Source organism: Haliaeetus albicilla, chromosome 26 (assembly GCF_947461875.1).
Source record: "Haliaeetus albicilla chromosome 26, bHalAlb1.1, whole genome shotgun sequence".
In the NCBI taxonomy this organism is placed as follows: Eukaryota; Metazoa; Chordata; class Aves; order Accipitriformes; family Accipitridae; genus Haliaeetus; species Haliaeetus albicilla.
In genome coordinates, this window is record NC_091508.1 from 11,156,336 (window position 1) to 11,180,491 (window position 24,156).

The window sequence follows — 24,156 nt, forward strand, 5'->3', positions numbered from 1 at the left end:
GTGGCTGCCTTCCTTCACAAGGTAGAGCTGACATCCAGGGCTGTCAGATTCACTCCCTTTATCTCCAGAGATTCTCTGGGGACACTGGAACACCAGAGTCCACTGTTGCACCAATAACCTGCAACCCTGCTCATTGCAAGATGTGGTGGTTTGTGCCTGTGCAGCTTCTTGCTCAAGCAGAAATGGTCCCACCATTTGAAGAGGCTGGAGGTGTGCTGGAGGGGCCAAATTCCCTGGGAAAGGGGCCATATGAACTTCTCCAGGTGGCTCTGTCTCCCCAGCAGAGTCCAGGTGGTGACAGACTTCATTGGTAGGCAGACATGCCACCTTTGTTGCACCATATCAAGTAGAGAGTGAGATCTCTGGCATGTCCAACCTCTTTGAGCTGGTATGAAGCTAAAAAGGGGAAAGGAAAAAGAGGTCAATGACAAATGAGGCACTCCAGAACTTGCAACCCTTCCAGAGACAGGTGTCCTCAGTATCAGGACATTGTCTTCACACTGATGTGTGCAGAAATGTGCAAGAGTTGCCACCTCCGAAGCCTGCCTGTGGGAGGAGGCAGCAAGCATCTCCTCAGCAGAGACCCTTTGTCTGCATGCCCAAGGCTCCTGTCCCCCTCCCAGGAGCCCACCACAGTGTTCAGAGCTCCCCTTGCATCCCAGGGCCCAGCTCTGCACTGCCCCAGCCAGACGTGTATCTATCTGCCCTCCCTGTAGTGCACAGTGCCTAGGACACGCTAGTACTCAATACTTCATGTTGCTGCTGGGAAATTTTCATGTCTTTGCAAATGTTCAATTAGCTCCAAGGGCTCCCCAGCCCATGCAGGTCCCACATGAATGCTCCTGACTTTGGGAAAACAGAAAAATTAGAGGGCTGCTTTCCAACTTGCCAGATGTGGCTTTCAAAGACACCAAACATGACAATTGAGAGATGTACGGCCTCAGGAGTAGCTTTGGAGGATGCTGAGCAAGCCAGACAAAGCCAGAGCTGGCACAGTTGTGTCAATATGGCATGTAGGGGCAGGAGCTGAGTGGCACCAGACTTTCTGCTGCACTTGATGTACTTTACCCCAGGAGCCAGCTGGCAGGCTGGAGCATGGAGTCTGGGTGTGCTCGAATGTGCACCAGAACAGCTAATTGGTGGGTTAGGGCCCAAATGCAAAATCCAGAGCACAGGAATGTGACAGCAAACCTGCCCCCTTGAGAGCTGTGCCCTCCTGTCATGTGTGATTGATACTTGCTAGAAGATCAAAACCTTGTTGCTGAGGTCAGATAGAAAGATTGATTGCACAAGTTTGATTATGAAACCAGCCTAAAAGCAAATTAAAACATGATAAGACAAGGCTAAACAGAACTGGTTTTGAAGAAAACACTGTTTTTATCTCATTTCCTTCCCTGAAGATATCTGTAATGTTCTTCTAAGTCAGCGCATCTGGAAAGCAAGACACACAGTCTCAAGGTAGGCTTCCTGGAAAGACAAACACACAGGTAGGGTTATTTGGTGAAAAATGTCATTGAGAGTCTTTGTGGCCAACAACCCAGATCTCCAAGGCTTCATCCTCCTCCTGCAATCCTGTGAATTGCCCTTTACTTCCCATTTCTGTTGCCATGTCAAGTCCTAGCCCTGATCTAATGCAGAGATGTGCTAGAAAATCCCAGCCAGTCTAAGGATTTCTAATACTAGCTAAACACCATGTTTCTCCTTTACTTGTTTTTCTATAGAGTTAAACTTCGCATCTTCAACCTTTTGAAGCAGATGAATCCTCTCTACCATGACCACTGCTCCTGTATGTGTCAACCCTGGGGAGAGAAGCATTTCAACCTTAGGTAGTTAGTTCAGCAAACTCAGAAGCATTTGAAATTGGGGTTTTGTACATGGTGAAAGGAGTTCAGCATCTGTAACCATAGGCACTATTTCAAATCCCAAACAAATGCTTTAGTGTAGCTAAGGTTGCTATGTCAAAAGACTCTCAGTATATCCTAAAAATAAATACAGAGGTAATAACCTGCAGAAGCCACAGTTACCTCACCAATGCTTAATTGTACTCAGTTTACATAATTTACAGGAACATTTACTGCTTCTTGGACTCAAATGTCCTAGCTTCCTCCTTTTCTGTTTCCCAGCTGCCTTGGGATGGTCCCCTGCAGGTCATTGCCCAGCTTTGCCTAAGAAGTTAAGAATGAGAAGGAAATCTCTGCATTGGACTTGATTTTCCCTTCTCACATGGAGCGTGCTTCATCCCAATACTGCCCATCCCCAGCACCCTTGAGCCAGGCACCCCAGAAAGCAGGAGGACACAAGGTAGAGCCACATGCCCTGCGTGTGTGTGGAGGTCCTGCATTACTCAACAAGTTCCTGGGTGCTCCTGCCACCACCCCATTCCAGAACTCCCAGAACCCTGTCCTGGCCCCATTATATCCATCTGTAAATGCCTCTTGCACTCAGCCTTTAACACCTGGGCCTTCTGGGCAGCCTTCACACATCAAGGGCTCTTTCATTTCTGTTCACTGCCCCAACCCATGCCTGGGGAGCAGAAGTTCCCACAGTGCTATACCAGATGTGCCCTGAGTAACCCTTGATGCTTCATCAGCGGTGGTGAATGCTTCATTGGGGGACACAGTGTGTGTCCCACCAGGGATGCTGTGGGTGCCCTGGCCCTCCTGTTTGCACCTGTGAAATGTCTTGGAAGAAAGATGTTTAAGATATCTGGGGAAAAAGAGCAGAGCAAAAGGGGTAAGTGTTCATAAAGGCCAACCAGTTCTTGGACTGAGCCCTCCCTTGCCATGGAGGTAGCTATTGCTGCTGGGTTTATGCAGCGACACCCTGAGGCTCTCCTTATTTCCCATTTGCCCTTTTGTTTTCCATCCTGCTTGACTGAGTTCCACCCACTAATAAATTCCTTCAAACTTGGAAAAGAGATCAAATATGAACTTAAAAGGAAAGTGCTAGGTTGGCACAAAGCCCTGTCTAGTTCAGTGACTAGTAATGGATGGGTGAAGTCACCTTCTGATTTTCAAGACTTCAAGTCTACTCTGTTCATGCCACTCCCTGCTTCTGATCATTCTCCTTTCTTTGTATCTCCTCTAGGTTTACTCCATGCAAGGTGACGTGGCCACCACTACATGCACCCTGTAGTAGACCAAAGTGCAGGTGGGTTTTTTGCTCTGTTCCTAATTATTCTTGAAGGAGGGCTATTATGCCTGAAAGCTTGTCAACTTTTTTCCAGCTGTATCAGCTCATCTAATCGAAAATATTATTGTCCTCTGCAGACCTTGCTTCTTTTATATGCTTAGATCATCATACCTACAAAAGCATTAATAATAGTTATTCCTAACATGGCATTTGTCTTTTTAAGCAGCGTGGACCAGTGAGCAGACACATTCACAGACCAAGTCAAGTAAAGCTCAGATTTCTTTCTGAGTGCCAATTAACAGCTAACACTCTCCTGTGGGTCTTCACCATGTGCATTACATTTCACTGGCAGAGACTGCTGTTTGCCTGCCAGTCACTGAGAGGTTTGTAAGGCTTCTTTTGCAGTAGTTCACAGTCAACTTTACATTTTACCACAGTGAATAATTTAGAATCATCTTAATCAGATGATTTAGACACGTTTATCCCATTTCCCAGGTTCTGTGGCAATAAATGCATGCCACTCTCCATTTTAACACCTGAGCATCTATTCCTTTTCCTTGCTTCCTATTTTCTCTCCAGTTACAGAAGCAGAGAGGTTCCCCCTGTTATTTCAGGGTTATTTAAGGACCTTTTGCAACATACTTTAAAGGAAGTATCTTGAAAAGCCAAGTGAACATCGTATGAACTCGTTCACCTCTTCGCTGACTCCTCAGATCTGTTTGGGAGATATGACTTCTCTGTGCAAACAGGGTGCTGACTCTTCCCCAACAGAGGATATTCATTCCTGTGTCTCTTAACCCCTTCACCACAGCATCTCATGGATTTGCCCAGCACAGTACTGAGACTCATTGGTCTGCCAGTCCCCAAACCACCCATCGAGTCTCTGGTTTTGTGCCACAAATGTATTTATTATGTGCTTTTATGCCTTTAGTAAGTCGCTCTTGAAAAATCCCTCTTTGACCTGCCTTATTTTGACTTGATCTGTCACTTGCCGGAGTTGCTGCTTTCATCCTTTTCCCTGTTCAGACAGGACTCGCAGCCTGTCTCTCTCTGACTGAAGGTATCTGTTTACTTCCAACTGTTGTGTTCAATCTCCTGCATAACTACACTAGCATTCTTCTCCTAGAACAGGTTTCCAACAGGTCATATATATATATTAACCTGAACCTTTCATATGAGGTCTTCAAGCAATTCACTTTGTCTGAATTTTAGTTGCTCCTTTTGCTTCAGCCAGGTGCTCCATTTCTGTGTACTTGTTGGTTTTCAATTACTCAGTACTAGGGTGGGTATTTTGAGTTGCTGCTTCTCCTAGAGATCTCTGACTATATCTACATGACAAGTGGCTTTTCTGCAGTTACCTCTTGAACCAGTGCAATTCTTCAGCCTAAATCAAGCGTTACTTCTCTGCCTCACTTCCAGCCAGCTGGCATGCTCAAATAGCCCAACCTTGGCTTTGCCCTGATTTCTCCTCTCTGCACAGAGGGGATCCAAGTCCCTTGTTACCCTTGTTTGCTGTGCTGGCACCTCTCTGAGCTCCTCTTGAACTCTGAGAGACCTGTCAGGGTCCTGCCAGGTGCCCCATGTCAAAGCCAGCCCCAACACCAGGTCACACCTTTCTAAGCCCAGGATAGCAGCTCGGGAGAATGAATGCTGGGGTATATATTGATCTAATTAATGTAGCTACTGGATTTAAGACCGCTCTTTCAAGGAAGCATTACTTTTGCTTATGTGCAAGTGGAGTTCCCTTTGCTGCAGCTGGTGCTCCTTGCCTCTTTGCTGTGCGTCGTGCAGAAAAGCCCGGCTCCCTCTGCTCTGTAACCCCGAGGCGGCAGCAGGCTGCAGTTGGACGCCCCCCCTCGCCCCCGTAATTTTCCTCCCTTTCCCCAGACGAAGCAACCCCCTCCGCGGCCCAGCCTCTCCTCGTCCCCCGACCTCCTGCTGTGCCGGGTCGCAGCCCCCCCCGGGGCCAAGCAGCGGGGCTCCGCCCGCGCTCCCACCGCCGCAGCGCGGGAGGCAGCCGGGGATGCCCGGGGGGTCCCCGGGGTGGGGGAGTCCCGTCCCGTCCCGTCCCGTCCCCCCCCGGAGCGCCTCCCCGGGCGGCGCCGGGCGCGCTATAAGGGGCGGCGGCGCCGGGGCCGGGCGCGCTATGGGGAACGGGTGGTGCGGCGCGGCGGGGCCGGAGCGCGGGGTGCTGCTCTTCCTCCCCCTCCCCGTCCCCTCCTCCTCCTCTTCCTCCTCCTCCTCGTCCTGCTGCTGCTGGGCTGCTCCCGGCCGCTGGCGCTGCGGCGCGGCCCCGGGCAGGTGGGCTACCTGCCGGCTCCCGGGCTGAGCCGCAGGCAGGCTGCTCGCCGCGCCCGCCGCCCCGGCGCCCTGCCGCCGGCCTTCCCCAACGGCTGGTACCGCCTGCTCGACTCCGCGCAGCTGCCCCGCGGCGCCGTCCGCAGCCTCGCCCTGCTCGGTGAGTGAGCGCCAAGCCGCCGCAGCCCCGAGGGGCGCGCCCGACCCCTGCCCGGGCAACGGGGGCGGCGAGGCTCGGGATCCCGGCCGGTTGCGCGGGGCTTCCCCGCTGGGGAATCGGGGACCGCCGCCCGGGCATCCCCGCTGCGGAAACGGGCACCCCCGCCCCGGATACCGCGGGGGAATCGGGCATCCCCCCCCCGGGCACGCTGCCGCGGCTCCGGGGCGTCCCCGCCCGGGTGCCTCTGCGGGGCACTGAGGCGTGCAGGCCAGCGCCCGTGCTGGGGCACTGGCTCATCCCAGCCGGCATCCCCGCCGGGGCACCAGGGCGTCCCTGCACCGACATCCCCGCCGGGGCACCAGGGCGTCCCTGCCCGGGTGTTCCTGCTGGGGCGCAGGGACGTCCCTGCCCAGCCCCCCCCCCACTGAGGCACTGGTTCATCCTCACACGGGTATCCTCACCAGGGCACCGGTCCGTCCTCACTGAGCATCCTACTGGGGCACTGGGGCATCCCAGCCAGCACCTGCGGTGGGGCACTTGCAGTGTACCCACCGGGGCTCCTTGCCAGTGTACAGGGCATCCCTGCCAGGCCATCCCTGCCTGGGGGCTCTGCTGTGGCACTGCGACAACTCTGCCCCCAGCACCCCTTTCAGAGTAGACCAGCCAGCACCCACATAAGGGCACCAAGGGTGTCACAGCCTGGGCTTTTGCATGGGCATTGAGTAGGGCACTGGGGACATCATGGCACAGGCTCGGTGAAGTGTGCAGGGCTCTCCTGTCTGGGCTCCTTGCTGGGACACTGGAGCATCTCGCTGCCTGGGCTCTCCCAGGCATTGCTGCCTGCATGTCCCCATGTCCTGGGGACATTGGAATGGGGCCTCACAGCCACATCCAGAGGGGTGCTCTGCTAGTCCAGGGTCCCTTTGCCTTGAAGATGGTTTTGGACTTGTGCTGGTGCCTTCCTCATCAGAAGGGATGTTTCTGCATTGAAATCCTCAGATTCAGTGGTGAAAGTGTGGGATTTTTTCTGTTTTCAAGAGCCATCCTCTTCCTTGAAGTTGTTTGGTTTGGGTTTTTTTTGTATAATGGGACCTATGTAATTCAATATACACATCCTAGAGAGCCTCCACCAGCCTGTCTGTTATGACTCCATTGGTTGTCTGCCTGAAACCTGGTTCCTGGCACCCAGTCCTCGGGGTCTGGCTGAAACGTGCAGGTAAAATCACTTCTAGTGGCACAGTGACAGTAGTGTACCAGTGCCAGGAAGATTATCAGTGAATAAGGCAGTTAAACAACCTGTAGCCTCCAGGTTTGTGGATATATCTAGCTTATTTTGGAGCCTCTGAGCATAGCCTGGAAATGCAGCCCTGCTCTAGAGGCAGTGAGCCAGAGGAGATGAAAGAACAAAAATCACTTGGCTCAGTCCCTGCAAGACTCATCCTTTGGGAGAAGACACCTTCCAAAACATGGCACTGAGCGTACAGGAAAGCCTCATTCTCTCCTGAGATTGTGGAAGTGGAGTGAGAGCTGCTCTGATCTGCAGGGCACTGCGCAGCACTGCTGGCTGGGTGCTTGCTGCAGGGAAGGTGCTCAGACCCCCATGAGGCTCCTGCACAGGAGAGGACCCCAGAACAGGTCCTCTGAGCTGCTCTCTCCCAGACTCTGCATTCCCAGCCAAGCGCCCAGAACTGCATGGTGGCCTTGGGCCTCTTTATGTCCCATGTGCTATTCTCGCTACAATTGCTGTTTGTTTTCCATAAAAAAAATAGGCTAATTTAATAGGAAAACATCATTAAGTGGCTAATACTGATTTAATAACTCACCTGCGACAGAGATTTTCAGTATATCTTAGGCCAGGATACTGTCCTCCCATGTGGAGAGGCATCAGATTTGATGCACAAGCCAGAGCAAAGATCAGCTTCTCCTCTGGCTCTGCTGGGTCCAGAGTGCAAAGCCTGGAGGCAAAAGCAACACTCACTCAGGAGTCCTGGGTGAGGTGTTTGGGCAGCCCAGCAAGGGTCTGGCCATGGGCACTGCTTCAGATCTTCAAGGCAGAAAAGCTCCAGGTGGCCTGTATGAAGGAAAGTTCTAGAGGTGGGACCTCCTTGGAGTAAAACTGTCTTAAAACAGTGGTGGGCAAAGCACCAGGCTGCAGGGCTGCTCCTTGGCACACGTGGCTGGGACACCCCGGGCTCCAAGTGCTCTGGTCTGACCCATCCAATGCTGCTCCTGTGTTTCAATGCTTCTGCTCCTGGTGAACCTGCAGCACCTCTCACAACAGGCAGAAAACCTTTCCCTGCCTTCCCCCTTTCACCCTGAACCTCAGGTCAGGTAGAGAGGCAGGTTAGAGATAGAAGAAAATGCTAATGCTTCAGAATGAATCCCTGTTACCTGGGACAGGGGGAAGGATCTGCACCTCCGTGACTCCATTCCCCTGTGCCTGCTGCCAGCAGATGTGTGGGAGTCTTCCAGAAAGACTGCAGGGACAACAGAGCCAGGTGTCCTGGGTAAGGAGGGATCTCCAGGCACTGGAGTACCACTCATTTCTGCCAGATATCTTAAATAATCCTTCCTAGGCTCGAAGGCTGGGAAAGTTTGCAGGGTTTCCTTTTCTTTTCCCAGACCACAAAACCTCAATCAAGGAAAGTGCTTGTGTGTGGGATAGCTCACACTCTGTCACTTGTCATCAGTGTGGCTGTCTGGAAACATACAGAGAAACCTTGGCTCCCAAAGTTTAGTTTGGCCTTATTTCTCACTAGTTGAGCTTTAAGTTACAGCAACTGCTGTAATGATCAGATTTCACAAGCTGATGAAATCGGAATATATGTATGCATAATCTGAAGCACAGTATGGAAGAGAGGACCTGGCCTTTAACTCAGTAGCCACATCTGCATGAACAGCCCCCAAGTGCTTCTAAGCTCCCAGACCAGCTGTGTCCCCTTCCAACCAGGACATGACTTGAGAGGACACTGGAGTATGTCTAGCTTTGCTTTCAGGCCAGATCACCGATGAACAGCCCCTCTCCCCTGAGCCGCTGGTGGGGATGTGGACGCTGGCAGGTCTGCAGTGCTGCAGCACCCTCGGAGCAGCTCTGTGCTGGGCCAGGAAAGCACCTGGCACCTATCCAGTCCCTCCAGGAAGAGCATTTATTTAGATAATACTGTGGCATGCCATCCAGCCGTGGTTGCCTTGCACAACTGGGTGGAGTACTGCCATGACCAGATCTACGGCTATAGCCCAGGTACTGGCTGTGTCTTCATTTTAATAGTTCCTTGCTCAGCTAACGCGGTGCTACCTGGGTGTTGTCCCAAAATCTGGGTTGTTTCACCCAGTGTGCAGTAAGCCAATCAACACATCGAATTGAGATATTTGTCTTTATTGCTATACTGCAGTATAGGGTGCCAGGTCTCCGAATACCTGTGCATCTTTAGAGAGGAAGGTTGAGGTTTTTATACAATTTTGTTACAAGGAAACACATACAACAAAAATTGTGATAGGCTACACAAACTTATATAATGAAAAGATCTTTTGAGCATGTCATGCTCTTGTCCAGTTCATTATACTGAGGTGGTTTCACATTTACATACTCATTATGCGCAAGTGGGTGTTGATTTTAGTGTTAAAATTAAGCAAGGTAAGGCAAGGACAGGGTCTTTACTTGATTCTCATCCAGTGTTGACTAATCTGCCATTATCTATTCCTAATGAATATGTTCTCAGTTATACACGCTGCACATATTTTAACTCTGCTTAAGTTTACATGATGACCTTGGGGCATGTCTAAGGTAATGCATTTCTTCATACCAATTATTTCAAAATTTGTTAAGTTTTGCTGACTTTGCAAGTTAATTCTGCAAGTTATTATAACACTGTGGGTGGGGAGGAAGAGAGTGATCCCAGAACTGATCAGGGACAGATCCTAGCAGGGCAAACCTCACATTGTGTCACCGAGCACAAGGAATAAGGCCCAGCAAGGGAGAAAAGCAAGTCTGAGTGCCAGGGCAATACGGCCCCAGCCACTCCAGCACTGACTCTCCATTCCCCATGTGGTGCAGACCAGAGTCAGGGGCTTCCCTTCGCTTCATCAGAAAAGTTCCTTTTGCCGAGGAGGAGTCAGTGCTCTGGCTCGCAGCATCTGGCCATCCCTGCCTGAGGAAGCGGTTTGCTGCTGAGCTGTCGTGTGAGTTCAAGAGCAAACAGAGGAAGGGCTTCTCCTTCCAGCTACCATTACCAGGGATTCCTGAAATGCATGAGCCTGTGCGCTCTCCTCTACACATCTCAGGCAAACAGATGGGAATGGAGTTCTCTTTAAATGCAGCTATTGCTCTTCTCTGTGTATCTTTCCCTTAGCAGGGGAAGCATGCTAAATCTTTAAACATTTTTGTGAATGCACCTTTTATCCTGCAGCTGAAACAGGCTCCGCGAGCTCAAAAACCAGGGCTGAGGGTCAGAGCCATGAGGATTTAGAGATGACCAGGAGAAATTACGCTCCCCCTGCCTGGAGCAAAACAATGCCCTTCAGCAGGGACGTTTCTGTGCCACAGCAGCCCCTTGGGCCACCAGGCAGCTGCCTGGCTCTGCAAGGTGCCGACACGCTGCATGCCAAACAAGGGGTGTGACGGGTCGTCTTGCTGCTCTGGGATGTCTTTTAAACCTTGGCAGCGAGCTGACGGCCACCACACCCTAAGCATTTGCTACAGCAGCTGCCATCCCAATTTTGCACGGCCCTTTTTGCAGTCAGCAAATGCCTCCTGCCCGCAGGCTGCCTGGGAGGGAGCTGCTGCCTGGCAGGGCTCTCCTGCCTACGGTCCTGGGCAGCAGCACAGGTCCCGGCTCTGGCAGCTGCCTGGTGCCATCTCGTGGTTAAATAGCTTCTCCGGAACAGCCCTGTTTCTGTTCTGCCAGTGATCTTCCACCAGAAAGGAAAGAAAACCTCCAGTATTAATTTTTAGCAGGTTATTTCTGCATGTCTTTGCACAGGCAGATGCCTGCAACATTGGGTAAAAGGCCCACTCGTTGCTGCCTGTTCAGAAGAGGCCGAGCAATGTGTGTATTACCTGACCCCCCCTTATCTGGGGATGTTGTTTTTACACCTTCATAACCTCATATTTCTGCAGGAGAACAGCTCGCCGCGTTTCGCACCCAGGATGGCCAAGCCTACGTGGTTGACGCTTACTGCCCTCACCTCGGGGCTAACCTTGCCGCTGGCGGGCGCGTCATGGGCAGTTGCATCGAATGCCCATTTCACGGCTGGCAGTTTCAAGGAGAAGATGGAAAATGCATCAGCATCCCATATGCTGAAAAAGGTGAACATCCCCCAAATCAGCAGAAAGCATCCGCAGAAATGGCAGTTCCCTGTGTGTCCTCACTAAAAGCTACTTCATTAAGGAAAAGTGGTCTTCGTAATAACTCACCCTCTATCCTGCTCCCCTAGTTCATGCAGCACTCTAATTTTCCTCCTGGGTTGTCCATGTTGGGGTATAATGTTCCAGTGGCCTTTCCTATGTTAGACGGTAACCAGGACTTTAGTTAAATAACCACCCTTCTCAATTTTGATAGTCCTACAACTCCTGCATTCAGCAAGCAGAGTATAAAAGAAGATTTTTAACTCTAAGTCATCCATTGCACCAGCCCAGATGGATCCTGAGGAGATATTGGGTTTTAGAAATGATTCTGTAGTCTACAGTGACAGTTTATACCATGTCAGTACTTAAATCTGTCGCATTAGCATGACAGAATAGTCTCTCAATAGCAATTTTTTCTGCTTTTAAGGCTTGAAGGGAACTTTTGGTTGGAATCCAGGAAAGCTTGTTGCATACTTTTTAGATATGGTTTGCATTGACTTATCTTAAATCTTAGTTAAATATCTTACTTAAAGTTCACATGTAACACTTACTTGATCTGGCTCCACGGATTATTTTAAATCACCAATTCTAGATGTGGCTGAAACCAGCAGACAGACTTATCTTGAATTTTGTTTTGGCTTGTGCTTCTTAGTTATTTTCCTGCAAAGTTCAACTTTCTCTGATTGGGATTGATTGGGATAGCAACGAAAACGTTGATTAGCAGCAAAAGTCAGTCTTTCTACTAAACAGACTATTTTTCCCAAAGTGAGAGAGACATTCCGTCTATATTGGATAAGATAAACAATTTCTAGATCTCACCAAACAGCATTTCTTTTTGTGTGTGTGTGTGTGTTATTTTCAGAAAAAAAGATTAATACTCTATTTTTTTTCCCATATGTACTCAGTCAGGAGCTGCATTCAAATGAAAATTTGGTTCCAAGTAATGATCGATGGTGTGTTTCATCACAAAATGAGAATGAATATTCTGGACATACACAAACACTTGCCAAGATGCATTATTTCATCTGAAACGGCTGTATTCAGAGCCATTGTGATCATATTAAAAGAACAAAACTGCAGACAGCTGCCCTGCTCCCATACAGCCCAAATGGGTCAGGTTCATTTAAACAGATTTAAAAGCCATCTGTGCTCATGCAGGTCACTTTGGCGGAGAGGGATTTTGGAGAGCTCGGATGGGCAGCTTGTCCAGCACCGGGCTTGCAGGGGACCAACAGCCAAGCAGAGCCACAGACCCTGACGTGGGGCTAGATGAAGCTGGTGAAGGGTCTAGAGCACAAGTCTTATGAGGAGCAGCTGAGGCAACTGGGCTTGTTTAGCCTGGAGAAAAGGAGGCTGAGGGGAGACCTTATTGCTCTCTACAACTACCTGAAAGGAGGTTGTAGCGAGGTGGGGGTCAGTCTCTTCTCCCAAGTAACAAGCGATAGGACAAGAGGAAATGTCCTCAAGTTGCGCCAGGGGAGGTTTAGATTGGATATGAGGAAAAATTCCTTCACTGAAAGGGTTACCAAGCATTGGAACAGGCTGCCCAGGGAAGTGGTTGAGTCACCATCCCTGGAGGTGTTTAAAAGATGTGTAGATGTGCTGCTTAGGGCCATGGTTTAGTGGTGGACTTAGCAGTGTTGGGTTAATGGTTGGACCTGATGATCTGAAAGGCCTTTTCCAACCTAAATGATTCCATGATTTTATGTCTGCATGGGGGTAGCTGAAGACCTCTTTAAAATTTAAAGAGATGCATCCCACCCAAAGCACCAGATTTTTTCAATCAGAAATCACGGTGATGGTCTCCTCCTGCCCCCTCTGATCTTCATTGACTAAAAGAGAAACATAATTTCTCTTACTATTTCACCTCCCACGTGACTGTACAAGGCTGAATAATAAGGAAGCGCTATCCTCTGTGCTTGTTTGCAAATGAAAAGTAATAGAGGCAAAAGCCTTCCAATCCAGTAGAAGCTACTTTTTCTGACAACTGGGTAAATATAAATGCCAAAATTCATTCCACTGGAAAGAGTGCAGATATATTCTTAAAGTAACACATGATACTGCAGTATTGTAACAGAGAATGACTTGAACTCGAGAGTTGGAGGTGGCTTTTACTCTGTGCACATCTATAACTAAAAGCATCTCCTTTTAGATCATTGAAACTTGAGGAGGGTCCAGTGATGCAGCAGGCATTTACTTATTTCAACAGTTTTAAGATCAGCAAAAGAGGCTGCAGAGCAGCCAGCCATGTTTCTTCCTTAAAAAACTTACGCAAAACACCCAACTGAAATAAAACTGATTTAAGCAAACTCTCTTTTGTGAACTTCAGAAGCTGCTGTCCTCCTTCAACAGCCTGAAAGCTGGAAAAGTGTCACCAGAGAGTCTGTGCCACATGAATATCTCCCATAAAGATGATCTCTGAGCTGTGGTTCAGGACGAGGTGACCCTTAGTGCCAGCATCAGCCTTCGAGATGCCGCTTTTAACCGATTCCTTTCTGTCCTTCACAGTGCCAGATTTTGCGAGGGTCCGGACCTGGCCGTCCTGCAAGGTGAATGGGATGCTGCTGGTCTGGCACCACTGCGAAGGGATCAGTCCAACATGGGCAGTGCCCGAGCAGCGCGAGATCACCACCAAAGAGTGGGTGTTCCGTGGGCAGACGGAGCACTTGGTTGATGCACACATCCAGGTAGGGAGCCCACTCCCTCCGTGGGGCATGTTCACTCCTGGCTCCTCTCCTGTAGTCCAGTTCAGGGACATCTCCTCCCAAGTTAACTTGTTCAGGGATATCTCCTCCCAATTAACCAGGCCCTGCCTGTGCTCAGTGGCATCACTGCTGCTGGCGGACCTCAGACCTAGAAATACATCCCTGTGTTGTATACCGAGAATATGGCATATGTTCCCCAAACACGGATCATGAGCTTCTCAAGTAGAGAACAGATGTTCTGGGTACTTAAAAGGAATCTGTTAATTTGCTTTGACTTATAACTGATGTAATTTAAAAAAAGATTCTCTAAGAATTGCGGCACTTGGCGTCAGGAAGCTTTTCAACTCATCAATCACTGAAATGGAAACACACAGTTATTTTGCTGTTAATCTTCATAATCACCATCATACACTGACAAATGTGCCACAAAGAACAAAATGGCTGTTGCCTCAATCGCATCTCAGTGGAAATGAATCCGGAAAAGGGGAACCGTTCTGTGGCACTAAACAGAAGGGACCACGGCCGTGGTCCTCGGAGGGAGCAGGTGCAGGTGGAGGCTCCTCTGGGAAAGCAATGGGAGGCAGCAGCAGTTTTGAAACTGGGCAATCCCTGGAGGTCCTTGGGAGATTTTTTATATGCTTGCTGCTGAGCAGAACACTTCTGTTTGTAAAAATCAGTGACAAAAATGACCCTTAATCTAGAGTGCGCGTCTCTCCAAAGGCAGTGCCTGCCTGCTGACTAAATCATGACTAAGGTGAGCGGGTTAGAAAGGAACGGAGAATTATCAGAAGAAATTAAGAACGTGCATGAGACATAGGAGATACAGCTCTGGGAGTGTGCAGAGGAGATGTGAGAAGCAGGGAGAATTTGGGAGATTGATGGAATAGTAATATTTATTTCACGTCTGCTTTGCAGTGCAAGCCACTGTACACAGGTCTATACTGGGGCCAGTCCGTGCTACTTGCCAAGCTGGTGGAAAGCTGGTATATTTGAGTAATAAAGCCATTAAAATTTCTCAAAAAGTGACATATTGTGGGCAGGCTGGTGGGGTTTAAAGGTTTAAAAGCATGTGAAAACTAGTCTAGGAGCACAAACATAAAAATGCTTTATTCGTTATGATTACAGGGCCAAAGGAAGGACTGACTTGGAGTTCCAGCTTGTGCAGCTGCAGAATTTAACATGCATAGACTCCTTTGAGCTTAAAATGAACTGTGAATTTTCTAAGCTTCATGTTTAAATTATTCTTATACACTAGTTCAGAACTGGTCCCAGGTCAGTCTGTGCTGAGGCCCCTTCCTCCATGCACTCAGTTGCTTCTTGCTGTGTCATGGACCTGCGAGCATCTCTGCTGTGCTCGGAGTGATGTGCTGGGCTGTACTGCAGCCACGCTGGTGCTATTGCAACATTGCTGTTAAGTACAGGCAGCTCACAGCCAAGTCAGCTCTCACCAATGGCAAATTGTTCCCCAATGGCAGGAAATCCCCGAGAACGCGGCTGACACGGCTCACCTGGCATTTCTCCATGGACCAGCTATTCTGGGCGGATCTGATCTGAGATACACAAGGTCCAAGCTGTGGGATTTCATGAAGCATATCTGGAAGGTAAGACCCTACCTCCCCTCTTAGCCATGAGGAGGCTGAAGTCTTTCAAACCCTTTCTGCCTCAAAGCATCAGTCCCACCTCATCCCCTCTGCTGCCTCCCCCCATCTTCAGGTCCAGTCTCTTTTCTGTGTCTCTGAGGGTTTTGTCTGCACTCCCTCATCTGTGCTCATCTGTAGATGTTCTTCACAGCCAGCTTTTGTCACTATCTCACCCTCAGCCTGCACTCCCCACCTCTCAGACTGAGCTAATCCTTCTCCATCCCTCCAGGCGGAGTGGCGGCCAGAGCCAGAGCCCAACAAGCATTGCTCCCAGCTGCTGGTTCAACACACCACAACCATCTTTGGGAAGCACATCTCCTTGATGGATTTGATGGCTTCAGCCAGGCAGGTGTGTCCCGCGCTGGTGACCACCAGCACCCTGAGCTGAAGGGCTTTGTCACCCAAAAGGCTAAATGAGTCCTTGCCTATCCTGCCCAGTGTAGCCTTTCCTACCAAGTGCATCAGGCACACGGGCCAAAACTACACATTGGCATTGGGGCTGCTCCACAGCTGGGCAGCACAGAGAAAAGGGAGGGTTCCTAAAGGCTACTGTCCCCACAAAACAGATTAAAAAAAAATAAATAGCTAGTAGCTGCGCAAACACTGGTGACAATCCCAAGGGACCTTCACACGGCTTTGTCACAGCTCTTTACAATACAGAAGTGTGAACCATTTCAGTCCATGGCAAACGTGCCTGGGAAAGGTGTAGGGAGCACTCAATATACAGTAAGAAACACTTTGAGGATGTTGATCTGCGTGATCCAAAGACCTCAGAGGTTTTCAGACAACTTTCTGGAAAGCACAAAGATTTGTCAGTTTACCAACATTTACACTAAAGAAATAAATTCATACTAATGTCAAGAGCTCCTTCTGCAATTGAAAGTTTGCTCATTTTCTTATTTTTTTCCTCTCCTGTGTTTTTTGGTTGGTTGGTTGGTTGGGGTTTTTTTGTTTTGGGAACATGTTTATTAATCATACTTCTCTTTCCCCTCTCCACTTCCAAAAATCAGACACAGTGTGTCTTGTAGCCCAAGATCCGCCCTGAATGAGATAATAAAGTAGTTGACACAAATTGATAAAGAATTAAAGGAAAATACAAATAATGCCATTAAACATGAATCAATGGGAACTAGATGTTCTCACTTTCATTTTTGCTTGTGGTTTTGGGGACTTTTTTTGATGAAATGTTAAGCTTGCCTTATAGAACTAGTAACTTTGTTCTAGTACATTTTTGAAGGCATTTGACCTAATTCCCATATTACAGATTCAGAACAATAGCAAAACAAGTCATGATACAAAACTTTGATAAGGGATAGCTCTTGATGCAGTTAGGGAATTATCACAAAATGGATGTTGATTGTATCTCTGTTCAATTCTTAGATACGTGCTATTTAGCACTGATATCAATGAACAGGAGAAAAAAGACATTAAAATAACCTTTCAAAGAGTTTGTACCCAACCAAACATTAAAGGAGTAGTAAATAAAGTAGCCAAAACCCCCAGCAATATCTGCACTGCTTCAAAGAACTACATGTATGAACATGCATCTGCGTGTCTGAATGTAAGTCAAAGAGCAGAGAACAAGTACTTCATGTCATGCAAGCTAAAAGGCTGAACCTGATTTCAGCTAAAACCTAATGTGACTGTTGTAGCTGCAAAGGAGAAAGCCAGGGCAGGAGTAGGGATGTTGTATTACCTCCATATTGTATTGCATTCACTGCAACTGAGATCCGGAGCCCAGGACTGGTGTCAACAGTCCAATAAGGCTGTTCGTGACCTGAAGGTAATTCAGTGACGAACAACAAGACCAAGTGAAAATTTGGAAGTGTTTCCTAAAAGATTAGATTTTAAACTTTCTGGGACCAGTAGAGCACTGTAAACCCCCATGAATTCCCATAGGCCCACAGCAAAGCCATCCAGCCCTGACACATTTGTGAATGTCCCATGGAAATACAGGCTGCATGGCTCTGCAGGATTTCCCCTGCCCGCAGAGCATTAACTGTTGGCAAGCAGTCTGTGACTCTCGGCTCTGAGGTGTAGCTTGACTTTTTGCCTATTATCTGATGAAAAGGCAGAGTAAGGGGGGACTTGAGCGTGGTCTAGAAGACATCTCAAGCAGGTCTCAAGCTGTGGGAGCTGCTGTACCAGAGGGCTGGTCCATTGGGGACTTTTCCCTGAGGGTGCTCCGTTGCTCTGCAGGTGGGGCCAGGGCTGGTTTTCCTGATCTTTGAACATGCTTTCCTGGGCCGTGGGATCATCCTGCAGACGGTGACTCCCCTGGAGCCTCTCCTGCAGAATGTTGTTCACAAAATCTATTACCAGAAGAACATGCCGGCCATAATCCCCAAGTTCATCCTGAGAGCAGAGTGTATACAGGTAAGGCCCCTGAAGAAGAGCAGCCAAAGGTGGTCCCCTAGAGCTTGGTGGCTAGGAGGTGTGAGAGGGAAGAGCAGTTGCCCACATGGGCTCAGATATATGTGGGAGCAAAGGACTCATGGGCAAGATCCTTTCAGTGCTTGGTATGATCTTTCACTTTTAGTAGCCCAAAGAACTAAACTGGAGGTTTAGTAAAGAGGGTCCCTGCAGTGGGCCATTTGTTGAGGGTGGCGGAGAGGAGCTATCCCTCTCCTGCAGATGGGGAATAGGGGCACAAGGATGAGGCAACCTCTCCCAAGCTCCCCAAGAAGTCTTTGAGGGAACTAATAACTGCATCTGGATTTCCAGCATCCCAGGCTGGTGCTTTAAGGTCATCCTATCTCCTTTGGTGAGAACTGAGCCAAGAAATCCTCCTGCTGTCAATTATGAGATTGGGCAACTCCCAACAGAGGTTTTCCAGGTCCTTACCACAGAGATTCATGGAAGTGGCGAAAGGTCCCTCTGGAGGTCTCCAATTCGATATCCTAGTTGGGACAAGACTATTGTCAAATTCAGGTCAAGCATTGCCTTGGAGGTCTCCTCCTTTGGAGAATGCCCCCATCTCTCCAGGTCCTTGGGTGGCCCATTCCATTATTGCTCTACCCACGTTGTTAATTTTTAATTTTAATATCCATTTTGAACTTCTCAACCTGTAATCTGTGGTTGTTACTCCTTGTTATACCAGCTGGCACTACCAACAGAAAGCTGACTCCATCACTCCTGTAACTCCCTTCAAGCAGTCAGAAGAGTTCATCTCATTCCCTTCTGTCAGGGGTCAAAGTCTGGAAACTGTTTGGTCTGACCAGAGAGAGTTTCACTGGCACGACAGCAAAAATTGCCAGAAGATTATTTTCAGATGCCAAAAACCTACCCCAAATCAAACTTGGCTGTGCTAGCTCCTGTTGTATAAAAGGTGGCTTAATACTGTGCATTCTTACTAACGTGAATGAGCAGCACTCATTTCTGCAGAGACCTCTTCACAGAGGAAAGCTCCATAAATCTTACTGCATGTGTGTGTGTGTGTGTGTGTGGGCAGAGTTTAAGATGCAGATGCTTAATTTATAAAGGTCTGGTTGGCTGGAGCTACCCAAAGAATCAAAAATCTCAGGTGGAGCAGCTCCTACCTACACAAGATCCATTTCTTTTTCAGTACCTCCTATGACAGAGGCAGTCTAAGCTGAAAGCTTCTTATTCGGGATCTATGATGGGCTAAACATCTGCTAACTGCAGACAGAGCTGTAGCGTTACAAGTTACAAATAGCACGAGCAGTCCCACGCCAGCCATTTGGGAGAAATGCTAAAAAAGAAACCTACTGTGCAGGTAGATCACAAAACTCCTGGTTCAGCGTCCCCACCTGAATGAGAGCATCCTTCTTCCCCCAGTTTGAGCGCGATATAACCATCTGGAATAACAAACAGTATCTGCCCAAGCTGCTGCTGGTCAGAGAGGACTCCAGCATCCAAAAGCACCGGCGCTGGTACGCCCAGTTCTACAGCGAGAAGAGCGCGAGGCTCCTGGCACAGAAGGAGGGCCTGGACTGGTGAGGACCTTGCTGCCCGCTGCAAAAGGTGGCCAGAGGCTCTTGGGTGGCTCCTGCCACCCTGGCTGGTGGGCAGCGCTGCTGGGCAGGCATGATCAATATAACAAATATGGCACTGGCACAGGGAGCAGAGCCTGAGCCCTGGCGATCCTCCCTCTTTTACCTTCTGTGTTTGGGGCATCAAAGCCTGAAGGGTGTAACATGCTTCCTCTTGTACCTGTGCTGCAATGTATGAGCTGAGCGTGAACTTCAGATTTCTAGAACTGTCTTTGAAGTGCCCTTGTCTCTTGCTGCTGCTATTGTTTTGAGTAGTTATATGAAAGTTTTTCATGTGGTCTTTTATTGCCTGAAGTGTCTTTTCCCAGCCAGGCCTGCTGTTGCTTCTGCACTATCACCTTGGCTGGGGCAGGCTTCAGCTCTCCAGGGGAGCCTTGGCAGGTGCCTGCATGGCATCAGGGGTGTGATTGCCAAGCCCACAGACATATGCCGTCTTCCTTCTCTCTGGCAGCAGGCAGGGCAGCATGGGTTTTAGCTGCCCACCATGTCCTTATTATACCTGTGGGCTTCCTCAAGCCTACTGAGCTCTTGCATGAGTCAATTCCTTATGAAGCTATTGCACCTAGTTGGGAAGAAGAGGGACTATCCCGGTGACCAAATCATTTAGACTGACAACTACTCTGCAGGTCAGGGATGTGAATAAGATTCTGCTTTGGTAGTCCCTGGATTCCAGCAATACCTTGGGTACATAGTTGGCTGTAAAAATTTGTCTCATGGCAAGACCATAGGTATCACTTACTGTCACTGTGATCAGAAATGAAGCTAACAGAAGGAGACCAGGCTGCAAATCTGATGAAAACTGGACTAGATTCTCCTGTGCTTTGTGCCTACATACTCTGTATTAAAGGGCTAAATTCTGCCTTGCTGCATACCCTAGAGAAACCTGTAATCTCCATGGGCAGAGCCTGACGTGTATAGTTAGCAGGACTCTGGCAGTTACTGTATGCCAAGAGCCAGCAAGTGCAAATACTCAAATCCAGCTTTCCAAGGAGGCTGGTAGATGCCATTCTCATGCGCTGTGCGCTTGCCTGTGCCTTGTGAATTCTTCACTTTGCTGAGGCTTCTGGTTCCTCCTTCACCATTAACCCAGAGCAGGACCGGGAGCAGGAACACGCCAGCGCAGTCCTCTGCCAGCGCAGAGTCCATCACCCACCCTGGCAGCATCCCAGATAACTGTGTGCAAGCTGTGCCTTCGCCCTTCACATCTGGCTATTCCACTGTCAATATGTCACTATTAAATTTTTTTTAAAAACTGATCTCATGTTCACCATTTGTTGTTCTTCACTGTTTTGTGGGGAGGTTTTGCAGGGGAGAAGTGATTCTGCAGCTCGCCCACGCTGTCCTGCTTCAGGAGCCACAGGTAATCTCCAGCAAGGAGCTTAAGGAGACAGCAGGAGATTGGACAGGGAGCATTGCCCAACCCAACAGCCTGAGCCTCTCAAGGACCCAAGAGTGCTAGTATGTCTTAGTGGCCCTGACCAGCCTCACCTGGGGCATTCATCCACTCCCTGCCCATGGCCCAGGAGCCCCATTTCAGCTCAGCTCTGGACCTTCAGTCCCTGTCCTGAGCTATGCTGTAGGAAGTCTCCGGCTGTCGCAGACATGCCCATGCCTGGTTGATCTGACCTCTGACCACAGACTGACTTCCCAGCTTGAACTCCACCCTGTTTCATGACCGGGGATCTGCCCACCAATTGCTGGGCTGTGTCTGACCCTGGCTACCCTTACCAGATCCCAGCCCTGAGCTGCAGATTGACTTCCCAGCTTGAACCTCAGACCTGCCTCATCACCACGAGCTTGCCTGATGATCTAGACTCTTGGTTGAGCCTGGCCATGAGCTCTGGTCCTGCCCTGCCCATCCCGCTCAGGGGTGGTGGAACAGTCCTTGGCTCCCACCACCCCATTCCTTAGGGAGCAGCTGCCCTCACCATGATGGGTGATGAAGAAGCAGCAAGAAGCAGAAATCGCAACTATAGACAGGACAGAGATGTTACATTACATGATGTGGGTCAAGATATACTGTTCACCCACATGTTCATGGGGGCACATGGCCACCACACACAGATGCAAAAGTACTAAATTGTCTTGCAGCACACCTGGGCTGTTGCTCCCCGCTCCTCACTGTGTTCCACATACAGGATCTCAGGATGAACAAAACTCTAAGGAAGGCAAATTGTTGAAGATCACATTAGAGATGGTGAGTTACATTAGCTTTGCTAGATTCATCAGTCCTTCTGACATTAGAGGAAACTATGGGTTACCTCCAGCAGAGCCTGAATTCTGAGCTACCATTTCCTTTATTGTGAAGGCTAAAGTAGTTGTGTCCTGTTAAGGCAGAAATTAGAGAATTGGGAAGTAAAACAGGATTAGCTTAAGCATCTTATGTTTCCATTTGCAATCTTATTTATCCTTTTAAATGTGTCTAGCAAAAAGGACAATTTAGTTCCAGGAAGATACTGGCATGCCAAGGAGCACTGTCCTCCAGTCTTCTATGCCTTTTGGCTGTACATTACCCACCTTACATATTTAGATTTTCAAATAAATCCTAACTCCTATCTGGTTAGGATGTGAGGGCACCTATTGTTTACTGAAATCACTTTTACATCAAATCTACTGCAAAGCTACAGCCATTCATACTATTATATTCCAGTAGTTTTATTTATTATTGTGGCTTATCTTCACACTTGACCACTAGCCACAGGAGCTTATCCAATTGCCAGGCCTATCAACATTCCATGTCTTTTGGGTTTTTTCCCCAACTAACAAATTCACTATAAACTTCCTAATTCTCAAGCAAAGTTGGGGTTTTTTTTTGCTTGTTTGGGGGGGGGGGGGATGGGTGGTGGGTGCAAGGCTAGAAACCCCCAAAAGAATCAAAACAGGTCAAAGAAAAGGATACATGAAGGATGACAAACAACGTACCTTGGATTTTCCAGCAGTAGGCCCGGTCTCCTTCTCCTTTGAGACCTGGACTATGTACTTATTCCACTTGGGGCAATTCCCCAGTTGTTTCTGGTTTATTTGGAGGTAGGTCTCAGAGCTCCAAACAGCATCAGGAAGGCTGCGCTCCTGCATGCAGAACTGCCAGTGATCCCCATTCACCAGTGCATCCTTGTGACCCTGTGAGACACTTTGATGCAGGTCAAGACTGACATATAGCCTCTAAGCAAAGATTTCTGTGCCCTTTAATATTTTGGCTATCATTATTGTCGTGGTTTAACCCCAGCCAGCAACTAAGCACCACGCAGCCGCTCACTCACTCCCCCCCATCCAGTGGGATGGGGGAGAAAATCAGGAGAAGAAGTAAAACTCCTAGGCTGAGATAAGAACGATTTAATAGAACAGAAAAGAAGAAACTAATAATGATAATGATAACACTAATAAAATGACAACAGTAGTAATAAAAGGATTGGAATGTACAAATGATGGGCAGGGCAATTGCTCACCACCCGCCGACCAACACCCAGCCAGTCCCCGAGCCGCGATTCCCTGCCCCCCACTTCCCAGTTCCTAAACTAGATGGGACGGCACATGGTATGGAATACACTGTTGGCCAGTTTGGGTCAGGTGCCCTGGCTGGGCATGAGAAGCTGAAAAATCCTTGACTATAGTCTAAACACTACTGAGCAACAACTGAAAACATCAGTGTTATCAACATTCTTCGCATACTGAACTCAAAACATAGCACCGTACCAGCTACTAGGAAGACAGTTAACTCTATCCCAGCTGAAACCAGGACAATTATAAATTGCTGCCACAGGCCTTGTCTTGTGGAATGGGCCTGCTCAGCGCCTCCTCAATGCCCAAATGCCTCTTTTCTCCTGGGGTTGAAAGCAAGTTCGCAGGCAGATCTGCTGATCCCAGTGAAAATCTCAGACCATGCTGGGCAGAAACATGGCACGTGAGTCAAAACTATCTCGCCCAGTATAAGCTTGCACTGCTTTAGCAGCATAAAAGCCAGCTGAGCTGAACCTGTCCTGGTGGTGTGAATACAAACGCTGCATTACAATACACCAAACCACCCCTCCGGAAGGCTTGGTTCACTTTCTGCTACTTATAAATGTCTCACTAGTGAGAGGAGCAGGTTCACCGCACTGGCAACCAAGCATGAGACAGAAGATGTGCTGGAAAATGCCTTAGGCAGCTTTCAATGCACAAGGGATGCAGGGAGAAGCCCACTGCAGAGTTTTATGGCTGATGAGGTCCATCAAAGGGACTGCTGCTGAGATTTAGGTCACTTTAATGGATCTTTTCACTCTTCAGAACACGACACTCAGCACTGGGCAATGTCCTGTTCATGTGCTTGAAAAATAGAAAACCTCAGACACTTTTTTTTTCCTAAAGGTTGTTTTATTGTAAAACCATAAATACAACACTGACATGAAAATCCTCAAGCAACGGATGCTTTCTTACAGTTACAGTTTGTCTTCTGCCTTGGCATCAACTCTGAAAAGAATGTTGCAGAAACATGTCTCTAATATCTCCAAATAACTAAGCTCTGGCCTGGAGCACTCAGCTTGTTTGGAAGCTAAGTGGAACTATTCCTCCTCTCTTGTGGAATATTTCCATTCAGACAGCAACAGACTTGTAGAAACAGCAACATTTAAACACCTTGATTTTTTTTTTCTTTAATAATCCTTTTCATTTGACGTCAGTCTAAGTTTCAAACAGCACTGAATTTATTTAGCTGTAAAAAAACAAAACAAAACAAAACAAAACAAAATCCTAAAAAGAAAAAAATCAGAAGAACTTGAGTTGGCCTCAAGCGTTCATATATCACAACGAAAATCAGCAACTCAACCCCGTGCAATATTGCTCTCTATTGAGTCATTCGATCCACACCAACAATACATGAGACTTCAAA

General features: G+C 48.5%; 1 protein-coding gene across 1 annotated transcript; it reads left to right on the top strand.

Annotated features, from left to right (window-relative positions):
- Window positions 1–5,223: 5,223 nt before the first annotated feature.
- LOC104310400 (cholesterol 7-desaturase nvd) lies at window positions 5,224–20,548 on the top strand. Its single transcript, XM_069771035.1, is given in 8 exon segments — window positions 5,224–5,347; window positions 5,350–5,590; window positions 10,707–10,895; window positions 13,443–13,621; window positions 15,115–15,240; window positions 15,509–15,628; window positions 17,479–17,655; window positions 19,078–20,548. Coding segments are annotated over 8 exon segments (1,263 nt in total). The 5' UTR covers window positions 5,224–5,278; the 3' UTR covers window positions 19,240–20,548.
- Window positions 20,549–24,156: the final 3,608 nt, after the last annotated feature.